Source organism: Thamnophis sirtalis, unplaced genomic scaffold (assembly GCF_051295495.1).
Source record: "Thamnophis sirtalis isolate CommonGarterSnake01/CBP01778 unplaced genomic scaffold, rThaSir2_p1.2 scaffold_3, whole genome shotgun sequence".
Taxonomy (NCBI): Eukaryota; Metazoa; Chordata; class Lepidosauria; order Squamata; family Natricidae; genus Thamnophis; species Thamnophis sirtalis.
The window spans coordinates 73,894,483-73,914,770 of record NW_028261383.1 but is presented as its reverse complement, the minus strand read 5'-3'; the positions used below and the strand labels follow the sequence as shown (position 1 = coordinate 73,914,770).

General features: G+C 38.8%; 1 protein-coding gene across 1 annotated transcript in view; it reads left to right on the top strand.

The window, feature by feature from the left end:
* The window catches only part of STAB1 (stabilin 1), a 110,874-nt gene that overhangs the window by 45,532 nt on the left and 45,054 nt on the right, over nt 1-20,288 (top strand). Inside the window, exons 27-40 of the mRNA XM_087708218.1 lie at nt 576-671; nt 2,898-2,945; nt 3,791-3,921; nt 5,139-5,250; nt 6,656-6,730; nt 7,218-7,310; nt 8,900-9,007; nt 10,036-10,167; nt 10,559-10,687; nt 11,976-12,032; nt 13,837-13,932; nt 14,829-15,024; nt 17,525-17,620; nt 19,811-19,856. Of these exons, the coding sequence (XP_087564344.1) occupies nt 576-671; nt 2,898-2,945; nt 3,791-3,921; nt 5,139-5,250; nt 6,656-6,730; nt 7,218-7,310; nt 8,900-9,007; nt 10,036-10,167; nt 10,559-10,687; nt 11,976-12,032; nt 13,837-13,932; nt 14,829-15,024; nt 17,525-17,620; nt 19,811-19,856 (1,415 nt within the window). The remainder of the gene's footprint in view (nt 1-575; nt 672-2,897; nt 2,946-3,790; nt 3,922-5,138; nt 5,251-6,655; nt 6,731-7,217; nt 7,311-8,899; nt 9,008-10,035; nt 10,168-10,558; nt 10,688-11,975; nt 12,033-13,836; nt 13,933-14,828; nt 15,025-17,524; nt 17,621-19,810; nt 19,857-20,288) is intronic.

Genomic DNA, 20,288 nt, shown 5'->3' with positions numbered 1-20,288 from the left:
AATAAAGACCAGAAGCAACTATGGATGCATTCATTCATAACTGTTCGAATTTTCTGCTCTTACAAAGCAGTATGAAGCAGTTTAGTCTCCAAGTAGAAAAAAAGTGGGTTTCTTTAGCACAGAAACCCATAAGAAAAAAACTGCTTGTTTTATTTTAAAGGCCTAGCCCCTGACTTGGACTGAGGGCCACAACTGGCTTTGGATGCTATGTGGAGTTGTGTTTCTCAAAGCAGACTCTTGAAGTTAGGGCAAAGAATGCACTTTGATTTTGTTTCATTTACAGTTTTGTTTAATTAAAATGAAATGGAGTTATGTGATTCTTCCCTAGACATGTTCTGAATAATGGTCACCAGTCCCATTAAAAATTTTCAATGTAGTAACAATTGTTGGATATTCTCTGGGGGCTATACCAAAGATTTGGGGGAGGGCACATCCTGCTGGGGCTCAGCCACTCTGAACCAGATAGACTGCATTAGGTCTTTAGCATCCTATCTAGGTGATATTGAGTTCTGCCTATTTCCTTTTCTTTACTTTCTTATTGCTGAGAATTATCTTCTTTGTTTTTAACTCATCAGGCTGTGTGCCAGATTCTCAATACTGGGGAAAAAGATTGCCGTTGCCCTTCTGGATATATGGGAGATGGAATTCAATGCTACGGTGATATGATGACGGTAAAAAGATGCATTTCTATTCTCTTTCAAGTGGGGGTAGTAAATTGATTTATATCAGGCAACGACCATAACTCAATGGCAGTGGCTCTGTTCTGTCTGCCATCTTTGATATGGTTAAGAAAGACCACTTCGATGGAGTATCTTTCAGACAGTGCAAATATTCTGGACCAACATAAACCTCAAGTGACTTTTCTGATTATGCACACAACAGCATCTCACTTCTCAAACTCAGCTTTTCGCTTATCATTCCTGTTAACAAAAAAGCAAGTTAAGGCAGAAAATATTCCAGGAAAAAGCACTGTTCTGCTCTAGCTTCCTTATTTAAAAGGAAAAAAAATCAGCACTTTTTAGATTTCCCATTCTAAACCGGAAACCACAATGACTAACTTTGTGAGAGACAATGATTTTTTTCATGGCAGTGCAGTGATAGGAGCCTTAAACTAATTCATAGTTTGAATATATTATTTTAAGAAATTGAAATTTGATGGCTGAAGTGGGGATTGGAACCTGATTTTCCTGCTTCTGGTCTAACCTCTTGTCCATTATACCAGACTAGAAGTAAGATAATTCTTGGAAGAAAAAGGGAGAGGGCCTCCACAAGACAAGCAAAGAAAGGGAGGTCATCTGCCAACTCACTCTGCAAGAATGCTTTCTTATTTTATATCACTATAATGCTAAAAAAAATGTATCCAAACCATATCTACAGAATAAAATCAGATTAAGTGCAAGCAGAATAACAGTTAGAAGGGACCTCCTAGTCCAACCTTCTGCTGAAGCAGGAGACCCTATAACATTACAGACAAATGGTTGTCTAATCTTGTCTTTAAAACCTCCAGTGTTGGAGCACTCACCCCTTCTGGAAGCAAGTTATTCCACTGACTAATTGTTCTCTCTGACAGGAAATTTCTCCTTATTTCTAGGCTGGTTCTTTCCTCAATTAGTTTCCATCCATTGTGTCATGTTCTGCCTACAAGTGCTTTTTTCCAAAGGTTGACTTCTTCTTCTTCTTTGTGACAGCCGCTTAAATACTGGAAAACTCCTATCATGTCTCTCAGCCCTTCTTTTTGTTACACTAGACATTAAACCATCGAGAGGGATGCTAGTTCTAAGCAGAGAGTCAGGCAAAGAATGCTGGTTTGGACCATAAAGTGCAACTAAATTATCTTTTTCTATAGTTGCTTTGCCATAAGAAAATGTCTCCAGTTCCTTTATCTAAGCGCCCCTCCCCGCCCACCCTGAGAGCTCTATGTTCAAAGGAGTTTATGCTTGCACCCGGACAGAAAAGATAGCTATTGTTTTATATTAAGTTGTTTTTTCCTTGGTAAAGACGTTCTATAAGTAATGATAAAACGTTTGCTGAATTATGTGCCATTAAATTGATGTCAACTCTTAGCAACCCTGTAGAGATATTATCTGCCTTAATAATGATAAAAATACAAAACCAGAAATAAAATGAAGTCATGTTATGAAACATGAATGAAGGAGAGAATTTAATTTGAACCAATTTGTCACATTTCCAGCAGCCTTAAAAAGTCCAGTAATGAGACAAAGTCTATGGCTGCCCTTCTGGGGGAAAGTTTGTCTTCTGATTTGGCACTATTGGAAGTGGAATGTTAACCAGCGCTTTGGATGGATGAGTGGGTGGATGAAGGAATGACTCCCTCTCTGTTTGTTTTATTCTTTTATAATCAGTGTTTTTAAAGATACTGTATGCCAATAAGAAAAATATAAAGAAGGGGCATCCAACCTTGGCAACTTTAAGACCTGTGGAGTTCAACTTCCAGAATTCCCCAGCTAGAATTCCCCAGCCAGCCATGGATAATTGAAAGTGTTAAAATTGATAAAAATTGGACACCCTGATATAAAATGTAAAACATGCATATTTAAAAGAAAGACAATTAAATGTATTAAGTCTATATGCCAATCAAGTGCCTCTGGCTGGCTTATATGAGTAACTGTAGCTTCTACTGTTGTACTAGGAAAATATCAGAATTCTCTTTTGGACTGATTGATAGGCAAGTTCCCAAGCATTTAACCAACTTTAATTAGATTACATGTATGATTAAAATTGTAATGTGGTCTGCTTAGCCTTGTATTAGCATATTGTCTTCGTTTATAAGTAAACCATGATTAAATTAAACTTGTTTATCATGCTGCATGAATCATTTTTTTCTTTAGGACCCCTAGAATAATGCTTTACAAATTTGTTGCTTTTTCTTTTTCAAGGAGCTGGCAACGAATTACCACTCTTCAAGTTTTTATCATTTGATGACGGTAAGGATTTTCTGTGGTTGAGTGCTATTTTAACATTTCTGAAACAAGACAACATTGAAATTGTTTAAGTATATTGTTCCATCAGTAGAAAAAAAAATCTATTTACATTTTAAAGTAAGAATTTTATCTTTAAAATGGCCTTTTAAGTTTTTGACAGAAAGGGCTCTCTAAGCAGAACTTCATATAAATCTTTTCAAAAGCTGGAGCTCATTGCAACTGATTTATGAATAAAGAATTTCAGCCTATGTAATTAGGGCAGTTGCTTAGAGAATCAAAACACCCTTGTTTCAATCTGTTGGGTAATTTTAAAACTACTTTTGCATTATTATTCTTTTAAGTTTGTTGGTGATCAGATGATACACATATTTTAATGAGGCCTTTGCTTGAGAAAAATGAGCTCGCTCTGGAAGGGTTAACTATCTTTTGATGATCATGCAGATCAGTCTTTGGATCAGAAAAGATGCTAAAACTGCTTTATTGTCTCTACATCAGAGGTGGCTTGCTTTCGGTTTGGCCCAGATTGGGCGAACCAGTAGTGGTGGCGGTGGGAGGCTCCACCCATCCACCCAGATACTTCTGCGCATACGCAGAAGCATTGCACACATGTGAAGACAGATAGTAAAAAAAAAATGGAAACACACCACTGCTCTACATACTACGATTTGTAAATTAAAATAGTTTTGTAATACAAAATGCTGGGACTCTAGGTATCAGATTCCACTGTTTTCAGAAATTTCATTGAAGAGGCCAGTAGTGATCTGCATATTGAATTCCATGCCTGTTAAACTAAACACAGAAGTAGCTAGCAATAATGCCTGTGCATGTTGTCTTGCTTTGATCAAAAGAAATCCCTCTTCAGGATGCCAAGTGGAGCCAATTTGACTGTTCTGGTGCCAATGAAAGAAGCTGTCTCTAATTTCAGCAAGGGTAGAAATTCATTCTGGCTGGAGTCCAATATGCTACCATCTCTTATCAGGTACTGTTGTCCATGCTTGTCAGAATCAAAATTGGTATAAATAAGTAAACCTAAGTTTTCTCTTGATTAGTGAAATCTACTCAGGTCTGATTTGTGCTAGAGGCCAGGTTTGGCATATGATGGGGTTGCTTCAAATGTTTTATAATGGGCTGTGCAGCATAGTTTTCAGTACATTCACCTAGGTTTTTGAGTATCAGTTTTTTTCAGCTTCCAAGAATGTGTGTTCAATGATGGCTAAAATACATACTTTAGTGGGGTGCCTGTGATGATCTAAAGAGGTAGGTAAGCTTAGTAGAATTAGGCATTTTTGCAATTTGAAACACTTGCCTTTCCAGAGAAGACAATGCAAGAGGATGGATTTTTCCAATATGAAGTAGTTTCCTTTCACGTGAATACAAAATTCTACATTTCACCTAGCAAAATGTGATTTCATCTATCAGACATCCTTATTCATAATTATGCATAACATTTTTCTTGACCCAGATGTGTATTCCCATATGCATCCCATCTATATCTTTTTAAAAAAGAAATATGGTCATATACTTATCAATGCATAGGAATGCAAACATACATATCAATGCATAAGAATATCCAGTTTAACTTCCTTATCTTTAGAATGTCCTCTAAAATTTTCTGATTGGACATTACTAAATGTCCATACTGAAGAAAGGTTGTGAGATCAAGTTGATTTGAAGGCAGAAAGAAAATGTATTTCTCCTTTAGCGAGAACGTTATTTTTTTAAAAAATGAAAACTATTCCCAAAAATAAATTATACACAGCACGACTATTAGCAGGCATTGATACCATGTGCTAATATATAAATTCTAAATTTTGGACTAATCTCACACCAACAAGGCTGCCTGCAAAGTGTGGTTAAGAAAGGCAAAGTTGATCAAAGCTTTGCCTAATTTTGTGAGTAAAAAAAAACCCTTTAAGATAGTTTTGATCACACTATCAGAGCAAAATGTCTCCAAGGGAAAACAAAGGAAGTCCAGTTGCCTTTTGAAAAACATCTTTGATTGCTTTTGGTTATCTTTGAGACAACCATGTCCTGGATGACTGAGAAACTCCATAGATAGGATGGCTGATAAATTGTCCTTTTGATAGACTCTCCTGACACATTTGAAAGATGCCATGCTTTTTTTCCTAAGTGAAGATGTTCTCTTGGCTTTAACCAGCCGATTGTAGTTTTGTTAATATTTTTTTCCTACCGTAGGTCTCATATCCTCCAGGGTTCCTTCACAATTGAGCAACTCAAGACATATGTTGGCCAAGAACTCCCCACTCTCAATCCAGACGTCAAGTGGGAAATAAAGAGCAATAATAAGGTAAGCTTGTAGGCTAAACACATTATTTCCAATAGCAAAATTAGAGATATATTATTGAAATGTGCTGACACCACTTTTAAACTAAAGAAATTGTGCCCCAGGGAATGTAGAACCAATGGAAATCTGCAGGCTCATGTTTTTTATTTGAGAAATGTTAATCATACCGTGTGTACAAAGACCTGTAGTGACCCTCAAGATTAAAATGGAACATTTTGATAAACCTTTCCCATCCTGTTGTTCTCCAGATGGGCTAGAATGCATAGCCCATAATTAGAGCCACTGCAGCTTGACAAAGTCAAAAGATGGCAAATTAGAAAAGATATATTCAATCCTAAGAAGTGATCCTACATTAAGGTTTCCCAGTCAGCCCTGTACCCCAATTAGAGCACAAAAGTGTTTTGATGTAAATGTAATAGGAATGGTTATACTTTAATTTTAATGGGACTAATTTGAAGGACCATCTTTTCCTGACCACATCTACTTGACCCACCAGAGTGGAAGGGCAGAGAATGCCAAAGTCTCCTTCCCTAAGAAGGTCCATCTAGGGCAGCGGTGTCATTTTTGCAGACTGCGGGCCAAATGCATCATGTGCTGGCCACGCCCACCCCCAGTTTAGCGAAGGGGGGGAGTCACATGATGCTTTAACAGCTACGGACAGGAAAGCACTACAGAGAGTGATCAATTTGGCACAAGAAATCATTGGTTGCCCTCTGACACCACTGGATGACATTGCCAGATCTCGCTGCTTTAGCAGAGTAAGGAAGATACTCAGAGATGATTCACACACTGGTCAGTGTCTCTTTGCACTTCTACCATCAGGCAGAAGACATCAAAGTATAGACAGCCGAACAAACAGGTTTAAAGATAGTTCTGTCCGTGAAACTTTTAAATACAACCACAATCACTCCATGCACAGGCCAGTTTTTCTTCTTTTTCTTTCTTTTTTCATTTCTGTTATAATTTTGCACCAGTGAGGTTAAAACCAATTTCATTGTATTTAAGTACAGTGACAATAAAGATTATACTTATACTTATACTTATGTGACGGCAATATGACACTGCGAGTTTGATCTAGGGGGACTAAGAAGAGCCTTTTTCATGATAGTTCTTTCCCTATGGAACATCATCCCATCAGAGATAACTTTGTCTTGAACTTTGACAATCTTTTGCAAGGCCTGAAAGACCTGGTGTTGCCAATGAGCTCAACCCATCCAGAGTGGCTGGAGCCCATCAAATGGCTTGTTTAATTGTTATCACTTGGGGAGGGGGATGTTTTATTATTTTTCTATTGATTTTACAATGTTGTAAGCTGCTCAGAGCGAGTGAGTTGGATGGCCATATAAATTTTCCTAAATAAAAAATAGTAATAATTCAGAATTAATATCTGCAAATATTTGATTTTCAGGAAATAACTATTCAGAATGCCAGCATTATGTGGGACCTTCCTGTTATTAACGGCAGTATTTATCTCATCAATAAGGTAGGTTGATTAGATTGACCTGTTTTTTTTTTGTTGTTCGGGGGGGGGGGTAGCGGGATTTATGAGATATGAGTTAAGCATATCTCATTTATTTGTCTTCCACTAAACAGAAACAACAATGTCATCAAAGTATTTAGAAGAATCTCCTCTCAATAGCACCCTATTTATGCTATTATTTATAGCAATAGCAATAGCAGTTAGACTTATATACCGCTTCATAGGGCTTTCAGCCCTCTCTAAGCGGTTTACAGAGTTAGCATATCACCCCCACAGTCTGGGTCCTCATTTCACCCACCTCGGAAGGATGGAAGGCTGAGTCAACCTTGAGCCGGTGAGATTTGAACCGCTGAACTGCAGATAACAGTCAGCTGAAGTGGCCTGCAGTACTGCACCCTAACCACTGTGCCACCTCGGTTCTTATATTTATAACTATGAGATGAAAAAGTCAGGTAATTGGTCATCCTCTTTTCACTTTTCTTTTGATCAGGTTCTGGTACCAATATTTGTCAAGCTCCCACCTGGTCTGCAGGAGCAGCTTAACTCTGTGCCCTCTTTCTGGAGGTTCAAAGAGCTATTGGAGGTAAAGTCCTCAGCAGAAAGACCATCATCTTCATCATCATTTTAGGCATTGTCTATCCATTGGCAGACGAAGGCCTTTTCCGCATGTTTCCAACCAATGCAGTTCTGAGTTTTCTTCTGCCAGTTGGAGCTGCAATACTTGCTGATGTTCATGATCCAACTTGTTTTAGGTCTCTTGTGGACCTTTTGTGCTTTTTGTCAAGTGTGATCCATTCTGTGACTGCATTGCTCTACATGTCATCAGTTCTTCTTGTTATGTGACAAGCTTATTTCTTCTTTCAATTATTTTATTCTCTTGTTTATATCGTATGCAGGTCTTTCTATCTTGTCTTGTAATGCCAAACATGGATCATTCCATGGCTCTTTATCTTACAGCCGAAAGATATTGCCCCATATCTCTTAAATAATTCTTTTACAATGGGCTAGAGCAGGGGTGTCAAACTCACGTCATCATGGTGGCATCATGTGACGTATTGGGACTCCCCCCCCCTTTGCTAAACTGGGCATGGACATGGCCAGACATCACACATCTGGCCCATGGGTCAGGAGTTTAACAGCCCTGGGCTAAAGGGAGATCATCTTAATAGGTGATATAATAGAAGACAAAAACTAAGTTTATATATTGATTCACACACTGTAATAGCTGGGTGCGAAGGATTCAGCCCCAAATCAAACTGTCAGGCAAGCCTCCATCAGTAACCAAGAAAGAAAACTCTCAATTCCATTGTTCGTGGAAATTAAGAGACTTTTACTAGTTATGAAAAGATAGCAGCGAAAAAAAGCAAGATCTGAGCCAAAAAGGCGTGAACAAATACATATCAAATGATTACCCAGTCCCCTCCCTCCAACGACCCCACCCCAGTGTCCAATCTGCAACTCCCTAAGGTGTCATGTGGGTTGCATCTTCAAAAGGCATCATCAGGTTGGTATGCGAGATGGTTGGCCTTGACCAGACTCAAACACCGGCCACCAGCATGCGCAGAAGATGGTAAAAACAAAACTCCCTTTTCCAAATCTCCTCCAGTACCATATAATTCCCATCCCAAATACCATGCCCCCCACCCTCCCCGTTTCTATGGCAGCTGATAGTAAGCAAGCGAAGCAGAGGCTGACACAAACAATTAGAGAAATTAAATCATTTATTATTAATTTTATATTTTTGGATAGCTCATCTGGCTATCCAAAATAGCTTACTATCCAAAATAGCTTGCTATTCAAAGCAACCAAAGGTTTGTTGCTGATACAAACACACAGTGGATTTTTTTCAGTCTGAATTCTTAATATTAATTTTTCGTTGTTGCTGTTTTCTAGGTGTGGAATTGGCAAACTTTTATTTATTTGTTTGTTTGTTTGTTTGTTTAATTTGTTGAACATGTATAAGTATAAACATGGACATGAACAAGGAATAAGTACAAGTAAATGGGGACAGTACAACAGGAACAGTAGGCACGATGATGTGCTTAGGGATGCCTCCTTCGCTTATGCATACCCGCTTTATTAAAAACAATCTTAACATGTTTTTTTTTAGCTATCAACTGCAGTCCTCATTAAGTTAATTGGTTTGCTGATTGTGTTTTTTTAAACTTTCAGAGATATCAGTTGGTGAACAAAATCGAGTCATCAGCAAAATATACTATTTTTGTCCCAGGGAATAATTCAATTGAGACATATTGCCAAGCATCAAATATTACACAACTGGTAAGAGTTTACTTCTTTAAAGAAATAATCTTAATGGCACGCATGTAGAGGTAAGCTCCCCTAACTCAATGAGACTTAATTTTTCATTCAATGTGTACATGATTGCACAGTTCTTTGTTTATTTGTGGGAAACAACATATCAATAAATAAGAATTTGGATTCTATCTTGAGATAACACATTTGGAATTAACTGTTGTTGGCTGCTTCATGCACTACAAAGCTCCTAGAGGAGGGTATTTAATTAATTTTAAATTAATTAAAATTAATTATTATTACATATAATAGCCAACAACTGTTGTGTTCCCAAGAAGACTCAAATAAGAGACTGACAGTCAATTCACAGGTTAACTCTGAATTGCCATATGCACAGAAATGCAAGAAACTCTGATATATCTCCAGTTGCTTTCTACTGAAAAATGAGATATGGTTGTTGTAATTATATAATGTAAACATAATTGAAAATCTCTGTTAATTTAATAATATAACTATAAATGTATTCATTTATAGTTATATTATTAAATTAACAGAGATTTTCAATTATCACCATCATTTAATAAAATATAGCTCTTATATATCGGTTAAGGACTTGGTTTAAGATTGGTGTCCTTTGGGTATCAGTATGTTCTAGGTATAACGATGAAACTAAATTAGCATTTCTACTTCTTAATTTCCCTGAGTGGCTTTGGCAATGTGCTGAACTTTTTTCTAGATTCTAGAACTCTTCATATAAGAATGTTGTTATTTCTGAGGCTTGCAATGGCAATATTTTTCTTCCGCTAATCAAGATGAACTTGATATGGTTGAGTATGGCAAAGCAACACCCTTGTTAAAGGCCAATCTGCAGTTCAGTCATTTCAGTAAAGAAAATGATTCTTCTGAAGATTGTGACCAAGATATTTGGACGGATAAATTGTAGAAGAATGGCTTATTACTATGCATCTTCTCTTTAAAGTTTCTATTCCGCTTGCTGTTACCTTGTTGATTCTAATACTTGTTTTTGAATATTGGGTTTTTTTTGTGGATTCCAGGATAACGACACCATGCAGTATCATGTTGTAATTGGGGATAAGCTGTTTTTGAAAGACCTGAAGAATGGAGTGCACAGAAGCACAATGTTAGGATTTTCCAATTGGCTCATGTTTTCTAACAGACTCAATAAGGTGAGAATGCGCTACAAGTTACACTTCACTTCTACAGTGTGTGGTTTAACAAGGAACATCTAAAATATCAAATATTAACTATACTTTTCAAATAGTAAATTTGGGTGCATATTATGGCTGCAATCCTAAAATGTTTTATGTATTTGTTTTAAATATTTTATTTACTGTATATATGAAACTTATCCAATTACCTCTGTAACATAAATTGAAAGATCCCAGAGTTTTGTTTTGTAAATTGGCATACACAGATTAAAAACCAACAGTTAAGTTCATTGGTTTTGATTGGGCTTCACTGAGAATGCTATGTGGGCTGAGGAACATTTTATAATGCTCTCTGGATAATTATGCTTTGAGCCATACTTCATTTTGCATCCCCCTTTTTAAATTGCAGACATATGTAAACAGAATTCTTTTGGATGGTCCATTTGTTGAAACAAGAAATGGAATGTTGATTGGGGTTTCTCAAGTTCTACCGATTCACAAAAACCGTTGCAGTACTAATACCACCACTATACAAAAGGTAAGGATTAGAGACTGTCTTTCTTCATTATGAGTACTAGTTGTTTTCTACTATTTTATATGACACGTATGGATACACTGATTGTCTCAGCCCTCCACCCAATATATGCACACCCTATTTCTACTTAAGATTTGAAATCTTACAACTTTCAGGAACAACTAAGCTGGCATCAGTAGGTTTCTTCAACAGCATTTGATATCATTCTATCTATCTATCTATCTATCTATCTATCTATCTATCTATCTATCTATCTATCTATCTATCTATCTATCTATCTATCTATCTATCTATCTATCAATCAAACTTCTTAACCAGCCATCTCCCTCACAAAAGGACTCTAGATCATGCACAAATTACTCAATACAATACAACATTAAAACCTGAATAATTAAAAATTAAAAATGTATACATGACCCTAGTGAGGATTTTATCAATATGACAAAACTTAGTGTTAGCGTTTTGTTTTTACAGCAGCAGTAATCCTAACAAAAACAATCGAATATGGTCATGATTTTATGGACCTAATGCATCCTGGCAGGTTCAGACCCCAAATATAGATTTTAAAACCTCAATAAAGAGTGATTGGTTTATTAAGATTAAAAAAGGTCTATGACATTGAAATGAATAAATCTTGATGTGGGAATAACAACAGGTTCAGATCAGGGGTGGATTGCTGCCGGCGTTACTTTGCTCGTGCATGCACCCACCGTGCGTTGTTTGCACATGCGCAGTTGGCTGTAAATTGTTCTGCACATGCGCAGAACACTATAAAATGACCAAAAAACATGCCGGCAACAGCATGGGCAACCCAGTCCCTACCAGTTCAGTGATCCAGTCCCAATTGCCACTACCAGTTCTCCCAAACCTGTAGCAACCCATCTCTAGTTCAGATAAGGATGGAGAGCCAACCTGGTGTAGTGGTTAAAATGAAACCAGAAATGTGTGTGTCCTAAAGCCAACTTGGGCTTCGTAGCCACTGAATGACTTTGAGCCAAGCACTTTCTCTCTCAGCCCAACCCACTGTTGTTGTGGGGAAAATAGAAGGAGGAAAGAATATTATGCTGTCTTGAGTTACTTATAAAGTAATAACGGCAGGATAAAAAGCTAATAAATAATTATATTGACAATGCTAATATTTCTGCTACCACAAAATATGAAAAATAATAACCAGATAGTGATTAATGTGGGCTTTTGTTGTGTTGTGATTTGTTACCCCTCTGCAGTTGATGCTAATATTTTTCCATGCTCTGAAATGTCTATTAATTATCCTTTTTCTCCTGTATTCCAGTCAAGATGTGCTAAATGCAATAAAAAGATCAAGTGCCCAACAGGATCAGTGCTTGCAGTAAGTATTGCTTTATTACATTTGATACTTTTTTTTTCCTGAAGTGTGTCACCTAAAAGCTTTGCAGAAAAAGCAGCCCTTATGCAGAATTTTGGAGTTAATGATGTTTATTGTGGGAAGGTACAAAAAAGTTAAAATAATGTATGATAAAGTAAATGTTGACTTCAACCATCATTTTGTCACATGTGCTATTTTGAGAGTCTGGAATAAATATAGAACAAGACTTTCCACGAAGGTGCCTCTTTGGGTTTCCCCACAGGAAGCTTTTTAAAGAAAAGAAATAGTGACAAGGCTAAACTGGTGGACTTATGGTAAAATAATATCTTTTAACTTGAATGAATCCTACTCTCAAATCTAAGGAGGAGCTAGAATCAGAAGGCCATGTCTGTCATTAGTTTACATATCTTCAATTGAAAGAAAGATTTAAATTAAATGAACTGGATACTTTATTGTGTGGTAGTCAGGGATGGGTTGCTCCTGGTTTGGCCCAGTTCAGCTGAACCGGTAGTGGAATTCAGAACTGGGTCGCAGAACTGGCAGCAACACAGGCCTGCCCTGCCCCCCGAACCGGTTCCCTCATGCCTTATTCTACTGCACCAAAAGGAGTTGGAAGTCAATGGCTTTTCTTTCTTTTTCCCCTTCCTTTCCCCCACTATTCATTTCCCCTTTCCCTTTCCTAACTTCCCCTACTACCGTATTTTTCAGAGTATAAGACGCACCTCTTTTCCTCAAAAAAGAGGCTAAAAATCTGGGTGCGTCTTATACATTGAATACAGCATTTTTTGCCTCCCGAAGCTCCTCCCTTTCACCAAAATGCCCATGCATACCCTTATGAAGGCTTCCAGAGAGCTCCTGGGGGCTGGGGAGGGCAGAAATGAACAAAAAAGGGGCCGTTTTTTGCCCCCCCCAGCAGCAATCTATAAGCCTTCATAAGGCTATGCATGCAATTTGCAGACAAAAAAACGGGCCATTTTTTACTCATTTTTGCCACCACCTCCTGCCCTCCAGGAGCACTCTGCAAGCCCCCACAAGGCTATTCATGCCTTTTATTTGGAAAAAAGGGCCCGTTTTTGCAAAAAACAGGCTGTTTGGGGGAAGTTTGCAGAGTGCAAAAACTTTTTTTTTCCTTTTGGAAAGCTCTTTAACTGATTGATGAGAATTAAATTGATCAAGTGCTGTGCCAGCAGAAACATCTACCTATCTACTGTATTTCTCTCTATCTCTATTTCTCTCTCTCTATCCCTCTACCTACCTGCAAACACTCTCTCTCTTCCTCCCTCCCTACTATATTTCTCTCTCTCTCCCTCCCTCCCGCCCTCCCTTTATCTACCTACCTACCTAACTGCTCTCTCCCTTCCTCTCTACCTATCTACTGTATTTTTCTCTCCCCTTCTATTTCTCTCTTTATCCCTCTACTACCTACCTTCTCTCTCTCTCTTCTATCCCTTTATCTACCTAGCTAGCTAACGACTCTCTCTCTCTCCCTACTTACCTACTGTATTTCTCTCTCTTTCTCTTCCTCTCTATCCCACTATCTACCTACCTACTTTAAAAAAAAATCCCTCTTCAAAACTTTGGTGTGTCTTATACTCCAGTGCATCTTATACTCCGAAAAATAAGGTATTTATTTTTGTATTCTCTTTGTATGCTATATTGTATACAATATAGTTTACAATATAGAATTTAAAAAGAAAGAATTAAAATAAAAGTTCTTTCTTCATCATGCCTGAGATATTATATGTTTGGAATATACTGTATATCTGCTTAACTTTTTTACATTCCCCCCCCCCCTTTTAACCAACAGCAAAATCCAGGCCAAGGGAACCTTCCTCACTGTGTATTTAAATCTGGAGGCATGAAATTAGTTGGATGCTACTTTACCTGCATCAAAGTTTCCCTAGTAAGTCATCTCTATTGATTAGATATCCATACATCTGTTTCTCACTCATAATCTGAGCAAATACATAACTGACTACCCTACTGATGCATATATATATGTGTGTGTGTATATTGATATTACTGGTGCCATATCAGAAATGATAAGGAAGAAGATACTATTATGATACCATTTCAAACCCTAAGCAATATAAACTTTTGAACATGACATTAATTTATTTGAAGATTTTATGTGGCCATCTAATCAATCAATCGGAATAGAGCTGGAAGGGACCTTGGAGGTCTTCTAGTCCAGCTCCCAGCTCAAGCAGGAGACCCCATACCATTTCAGGCAGGTGGCTGTCCAGTCTTTCCTTAAAGACCTCCAGTGATGAAGCACGTACAACTTCTGAAGGCAAACGGCTCCACTAGTTACCTGTTAGGAAGTTTCTCCTTGATTTCAAGTTACTTCTCCTTGAATAGCTTCCATCCATTGTTTCTTGTCTTGTCTTCTGGTGCTTTAGACAATAAGCTGATCCTGTCTTCTTTGTGCAGCCCCTCAAATATTGGAACACTACTATCAAAGTCCTTCTTTTCACTAGACAGGTCATACCCAATTCCTGCAACCATTCGTCGGATATTTTAGTCTCCAGGCCCTTAATCAGTTAAACTTCTTTTTTCTTTTCCAAAGTCTCAACATCTTTTTTGTAATGTGGTGACCAAAAACCAGATGCAGTATTCCAGATCTGGTCTTCCTAAGGATTTTTAAAGCAATACTAATACTTGATGTGATTGTGATTCTATGCCTCTGGTCAACTCAAAGAATCAAAATAAAGAGACACTCAGCAGTAATCCTTACTTTTTGTACAAAATCTCTATTTTTTCTTCCTGCTCTGACTATCAATATGTCTGTTTTCTGAGGTCTCTGTCTGCTGTCCAGGCTACTACGGTGTGATGTGTGAGATGTGTCCTGGGAAAGCAGGCAACTGGTGCTCCGGCAATGGGGTGTGTCAAGATGGCATTGAAGGCAATGGAGATTGCCAGTGCCGAGAAGGTTTCCATGGCACAGCCTGTGAAATGTGTCAGGCCGGAAGATATGGACCCAAGTGCCAATCAGGTGATGATTATTCATCCTTATTGTGGCATCTGCACCTGATTTTCTTACTTGGGTGACTTAATTCTTTCAAAATACTGTCCAGGTGGTCCTCGACTTATGACCAAAAATTGAGCCCAAAATTGATGTTGCTAAGCAAGACATTTGTTGAGTTTTGCCTCATTTTACGACCTTTCTTGCCACAGTTGTTAAATGAACCATTGCAGTTAGTTAAGTTAGTAGCACGGTTGTTAAGTGAATCTGGCTTCCCCATTGACTTTGCTTGTCAGGGATCACCAAAGGGGAATCACATGATCCTGTGATGATGCAGCCATTATAAATCCATACCAATTGCCCAGCATCCAAATTTTGACCATGGGGATGCTGCAACAGTCATCAAGTGTGAAAATGGTCCTAAATCACTTTTTTCAGTGCCGTTGTAACTTCAAACAGTCCCTCAATGAATGGTTCGGAGAGTCCTTGACTTGAGACAGCAATTGGGACCAAAATTTCCATTGATAAGCAACTGAGTCATGACAAATTTTTACGACTTTTTTTCCCATGGTGCTTAAGGAAATCACTGCAATTGCTAAATGAATCAGACAGTTGTTAAGCAAATCCAGCTTCCCCCAATGACTTTGCTTGTTGCAAGCCGGCTGAAAAGTTGACAGAAGGCAGTCACGTTTCTCTGTCTCTCTCTGTCTCTGTCTCTGTCTCTCTGTCTCTCTGTCTCTGTCTCTTTCTCTCTCTCTCTCTCTCTCTGTGTCTCTGTCTCTCTGTCTGTCTCTCTCTCTGTCTCTCTTTCTGTCTTTCTCTATCTCTGTCTCTCTCTCTGTCTCTCTCTCTCTTTCTCTCTGTGTCTCTGTGTCTCTGTCTCTCTCTCTCTTTCTCTCTGTCTGTCTCTCTGTCACTCTCTCTGTCTCTCTCTCTCTCTGTCTCTCTCTGTCTCTCTCTCTCTTTCTCTCTCTCTCTCTCTCTGTGTCTCTGTCTCTGTCTCTGTCTCTGTTGCTCTCTCTCTCTGTCTCTCTCTCTGTCTCTCTTTCTGTCTCTCTCTCTCTGTGTCTCTGTCTCCGTCTCTCTCTCTGTCTCTCTCTCTCTTTCTCTCTGTGTCTCTGTGTCTCTGTCTCTGTCTCTCTCTCTCTTTCTCTCTGTCTGTCTCTCTCTGTCTCTCTCTCTCTCTGTCTGTCTCTCTCTGTCTCTCTTTCTGTCTCTCTCTCTGTCTTTCTCTGTCTCTGTCTCTCTCTCTCTGTCGCTCTCTCTCTCTCTGTGTGTGTTTCTGTCTCTGTCTCTCTCTGTGTGTCTCTCTGTCTCTCTCTCTTTGTCTCTCTCTCTCTTTGTCTCTCTGTCTCTCTCTCTGTCTCTGTCTCTCTCTCTGTGTGTCTCTTTCTCTCTTTGTCTCTCTCTCTGTCTCTCTCTCTGTCTCTCTCTCTGTCTTTCTCTGTCTCTGTCTCTCTCTCTCACACACACACACACACACATACACACACACACGAGATACTGCAAGTACAGTAAATACATGCCAATTGCCAAGTGCTTGAATTTTAATCACACGACTACGGGGATGCTACAACTTTTGCAAGTGCAAGGACCAGTTTTATGTCACTTTTTCAGTGCTTTTGTAGCTTCCAGCAGTCTCCAAACAATGATTGTAAGTCAAGGACCACCTGTACAACTAATTAGGAAAAACTGTTTGTTTGTTCTTTTCATTTTTATGATCAAACTTCTATACCGCCTATGCCATCTCTGGTTGGAATATCGGAATAGCATCTGTGCTACTGAATAGGAGAAGCGTTTGGTCTAAAACAGTGACACTCACAAAAAGACTTGCATGCAGTCTCCAGGGTTTTCTGAAACTTGATGCCAACCTTCGATTTTTAATGTGGCCTAAAGAAGTCCTCAAACAGATGGCCAAACAATTATCCTATTTAATTTTACCTAAATGGAGATGTCCTGGATTCATCCACTGCTTTAGACTAGGGCCACCTGCAAGACACTCAAACTTGTGTTATTCTAACACTAGATACATTGTAAACTCCTAAAACGTCATTCTACAAATATTGGATTCATTTCTCAAATACTTCCACTCACATTTCATTTCTAGGATCCTGTGCAGTTATTGATAGTGGTAAAGCAGGGGTGAGTTCCGGCAGGCACTACTGCTAGTTTGTTCGTGTGCACGCTGTGCGTGCGTGATTTATGGGTACTGTGCGCACAGGCACAGTGCAATTAAAATTGTTCTGCACATGCGCAGAACTGAAAAATAAGATGGCGGCCTCTGGCGCCACCCAGGGAATCAGTTCGGGGGAGTGGCAGGCCTGAGTTGCTGCCGGTTCCAGCGACCCAGGCTGCCAAACCATTACTGGCTTGGCCAAACCGGTCTGAACTGGTAGGAACCAACCACTGTGGTAAAGGCTGCATATAATTATAATTAATTTTCCGTTGGCCATGATGGTGCAGAAAAACCAGCATAGGTAACTTTGGATGTATTAATTTGTTTCTGACAAAGACTTATGTTTCTTCTTAGAGTGCAATTGCAATAAAGGACAGTGCAACGATGGGTTGTTAGGTGATGGAAGGTGCACATGCAACGCGGGATTTAAAGGAGTTAATTGTGACCAAGGTAAGTTGGGAACCAAGTTGTATCATTCCAGATTTAAACCTATTGTATCTTTTTAAAAATCAAATTTAAAAGAAATGAAAAAGGGCTACATTCAAAATCTCAGAACTGGAGTTTTGTTGTACTACTAATGTATCCCTTTTCTTTTCCTGTGGTCAAATCTGCAGAAGGTGCCTGGTTCTCAGGGCAAATCAATGGGATGAATACAAATATATTGCAAACATAAGGGATAATAAATAATCACAACTACTATTGCTATTGATAAAGGAAAACCATAAAAAAATAAAATGTGTACAATATTTTGGACATTTAATCAATTAATGAGGTAGTTTATAAACAATTCCTGCTTTAATTAGGTTCATCAAGCAGAATGAAAAAAATAACAATACCATCAATAAGTAGTGTTACATACTCCAGAGCTCAAACTTTGGGGTCAGTGGGCACCTTTTAAATGCAAGAATATGCAATGAGCTTTCTCACCAAAAAGTGTCCATGATATACTGTAACCAGGGGTAGGCTGCTGGGGGCTTGCAGGGGTTCAGGAGAACCTCTAGCTAAGATTCTGTGCAGTTCAGAGAGCCCCCAAATACCACTCCTGGTTGGCCCTGCCCCTCCAGCCCCTCCCAGGAGTCCCCATGTGGCCCATTTTGGATGCAGGTAAGTGCAGGACGCATGCGGAGGCTTGGGGAGGGTGAAAAACGGGCCTACCAGAAGTTCAGGAAAGCTGGAAATGGGCCTGTTTCCAGCCTCCAGAGGGCCTCTGGAGTCTGGGAAGGCCTTTTTTACCCTCCTGGAGGCTCGAGTAAAGCTTCCGGAACCCAGGGAAAGCAAAAACGGCTGCCATGCTGTGATGCCGGAGGCCGACTAGGCCACATCCACCATGGGCACGCCTACCTAGCAACTGGGTAGAGAATCCCTTGCTAAAAAAATTTAAGCCCACCTCTGAGTGTAACCAATCATAAAACACCCATATATCAGAAGGCAAAAAAGCAAACAAACAATTGGATAGCAACCACCTGCCTTTTATTTTCTAAGCCCTATCTTAGAGCCAGAGTCTTTGCTGAAAGTAGGGATTGATTTGAGAATAGTATTGCATTCACAAGGTTCTAAAATTCTATTCGTTGCCTTAACGTTAAACAATTTTTTTTAAAAAAATTAAGAGCTTAGAATCTAGGCCAATGTACTGTAACAGCATTTGGGAAACTCCACTGGTCTACCCGCCATAAACATTCCACATTGAGCTGTGAAGATACAGAACTGATCCTGGTTGGGCCCTCTGAATTTTTCTGATAAGCCAAAGTAAGAATGCAGGAGCATTGGCTGAGCTTCATGTTGCTGTGCTGCTGCAGTTTAAGGCAAACTCTGTTGCAGCTGTTGTGTTAGTTGTAGCATGGCATTCTGTAAATTGGCTACTGGTACACCCTCTTGCTGCTCATTTGCAGCAATGCTCTAGCTAGATGCTTGGCAGATAGAGATGTCCCAGTGAATTGAAGGCAGTCTTAAAACTACAGGTGGGATTTTTCTGCCTCTCTTAGAAAGAGAGTAGAAGTCTTCCAAGACTTCCTCAAGACTTTGAGGAAATCCAAATAAAAAGTGTACCATGAGTAAGGTACATGTAAAGGTTTTCCTGACAGTTGTGTCTGACTCTAGGCCACGCTGCTCATCTCTGTTTCTTGGCATTGTCAGAAGACAATTTCCATGGCCGTGTGGCCAGCATGGCTATATGCCAAAGGCACATGGTATGCTGTTATCTTCCTACTAAAGTGGTATCTATTTATCTATTTGCAATTGTGTGTTTTTGAACTTTTAGGTGGCAGGAGCTAAAGCAAGTAACAGAAGCTCACCCCATTGTGCGGAGCTCAAGTCTCAAACTGAGCTGTCAGCTCTCCAGCTGACACCAGCTGATTCCAATAATACTTTCGTATTGTAAGGTTATATTAACAGAATCTTGTGAGAATTTTGCCCTTCCCTTCCCTTTATTCTCCAGGAAACTAGGCAGGGTCCTTTCTGAAATGCTTTCCAGATCACCTCTGCTTCTGAAGCTCAGGATATCTTTTATAAGCTAGTTGTCCAGCCTACAGCTCTTTCTTATGCTTCCCAAGATCATTCCCACATTACAAAGTACATGACTATTTTAGAGAATGATTTTTGCATGGGTATTGGACAATATTCTAACAAAATGTTCTCTTGCAGAGATTGAAACTGATTTCTGCAATGGTACATGTGATGTGAATGCAAAGTAAGTACAATTATAGGGCACAATTAAATACCTATTTGAAATTATGTGATTGTTTTCAGTAACAACTCCCATAGGGATTTTTTCCCTCTTTTTCTCCACAGGGTTGTTGTGATAAGAGGAGGAGAGAAGAGCATCATCTATGTTTATCACCTTGAGTTACTTGTATATTAATATAGATGGGATAAAAATCTAATCAATAAATTAAATAGTATTTCTATGAAGCTGAGTTGTTAGTTAAACCTCTCTATTATACATTGCTTAATTCCTTAAAAGTGATCTGGTGATTATTAAATTCTCTAATGTACACATTATTTACAAATAAAACCTGTGAAGGTATAGATTCTATTCATCAAGATCTTCCTTAATTTAAATATAAATGTCTCACAAACTACATCTTTCCATTCTGAACAAGAGTAGGCAAGAGTAGACAAG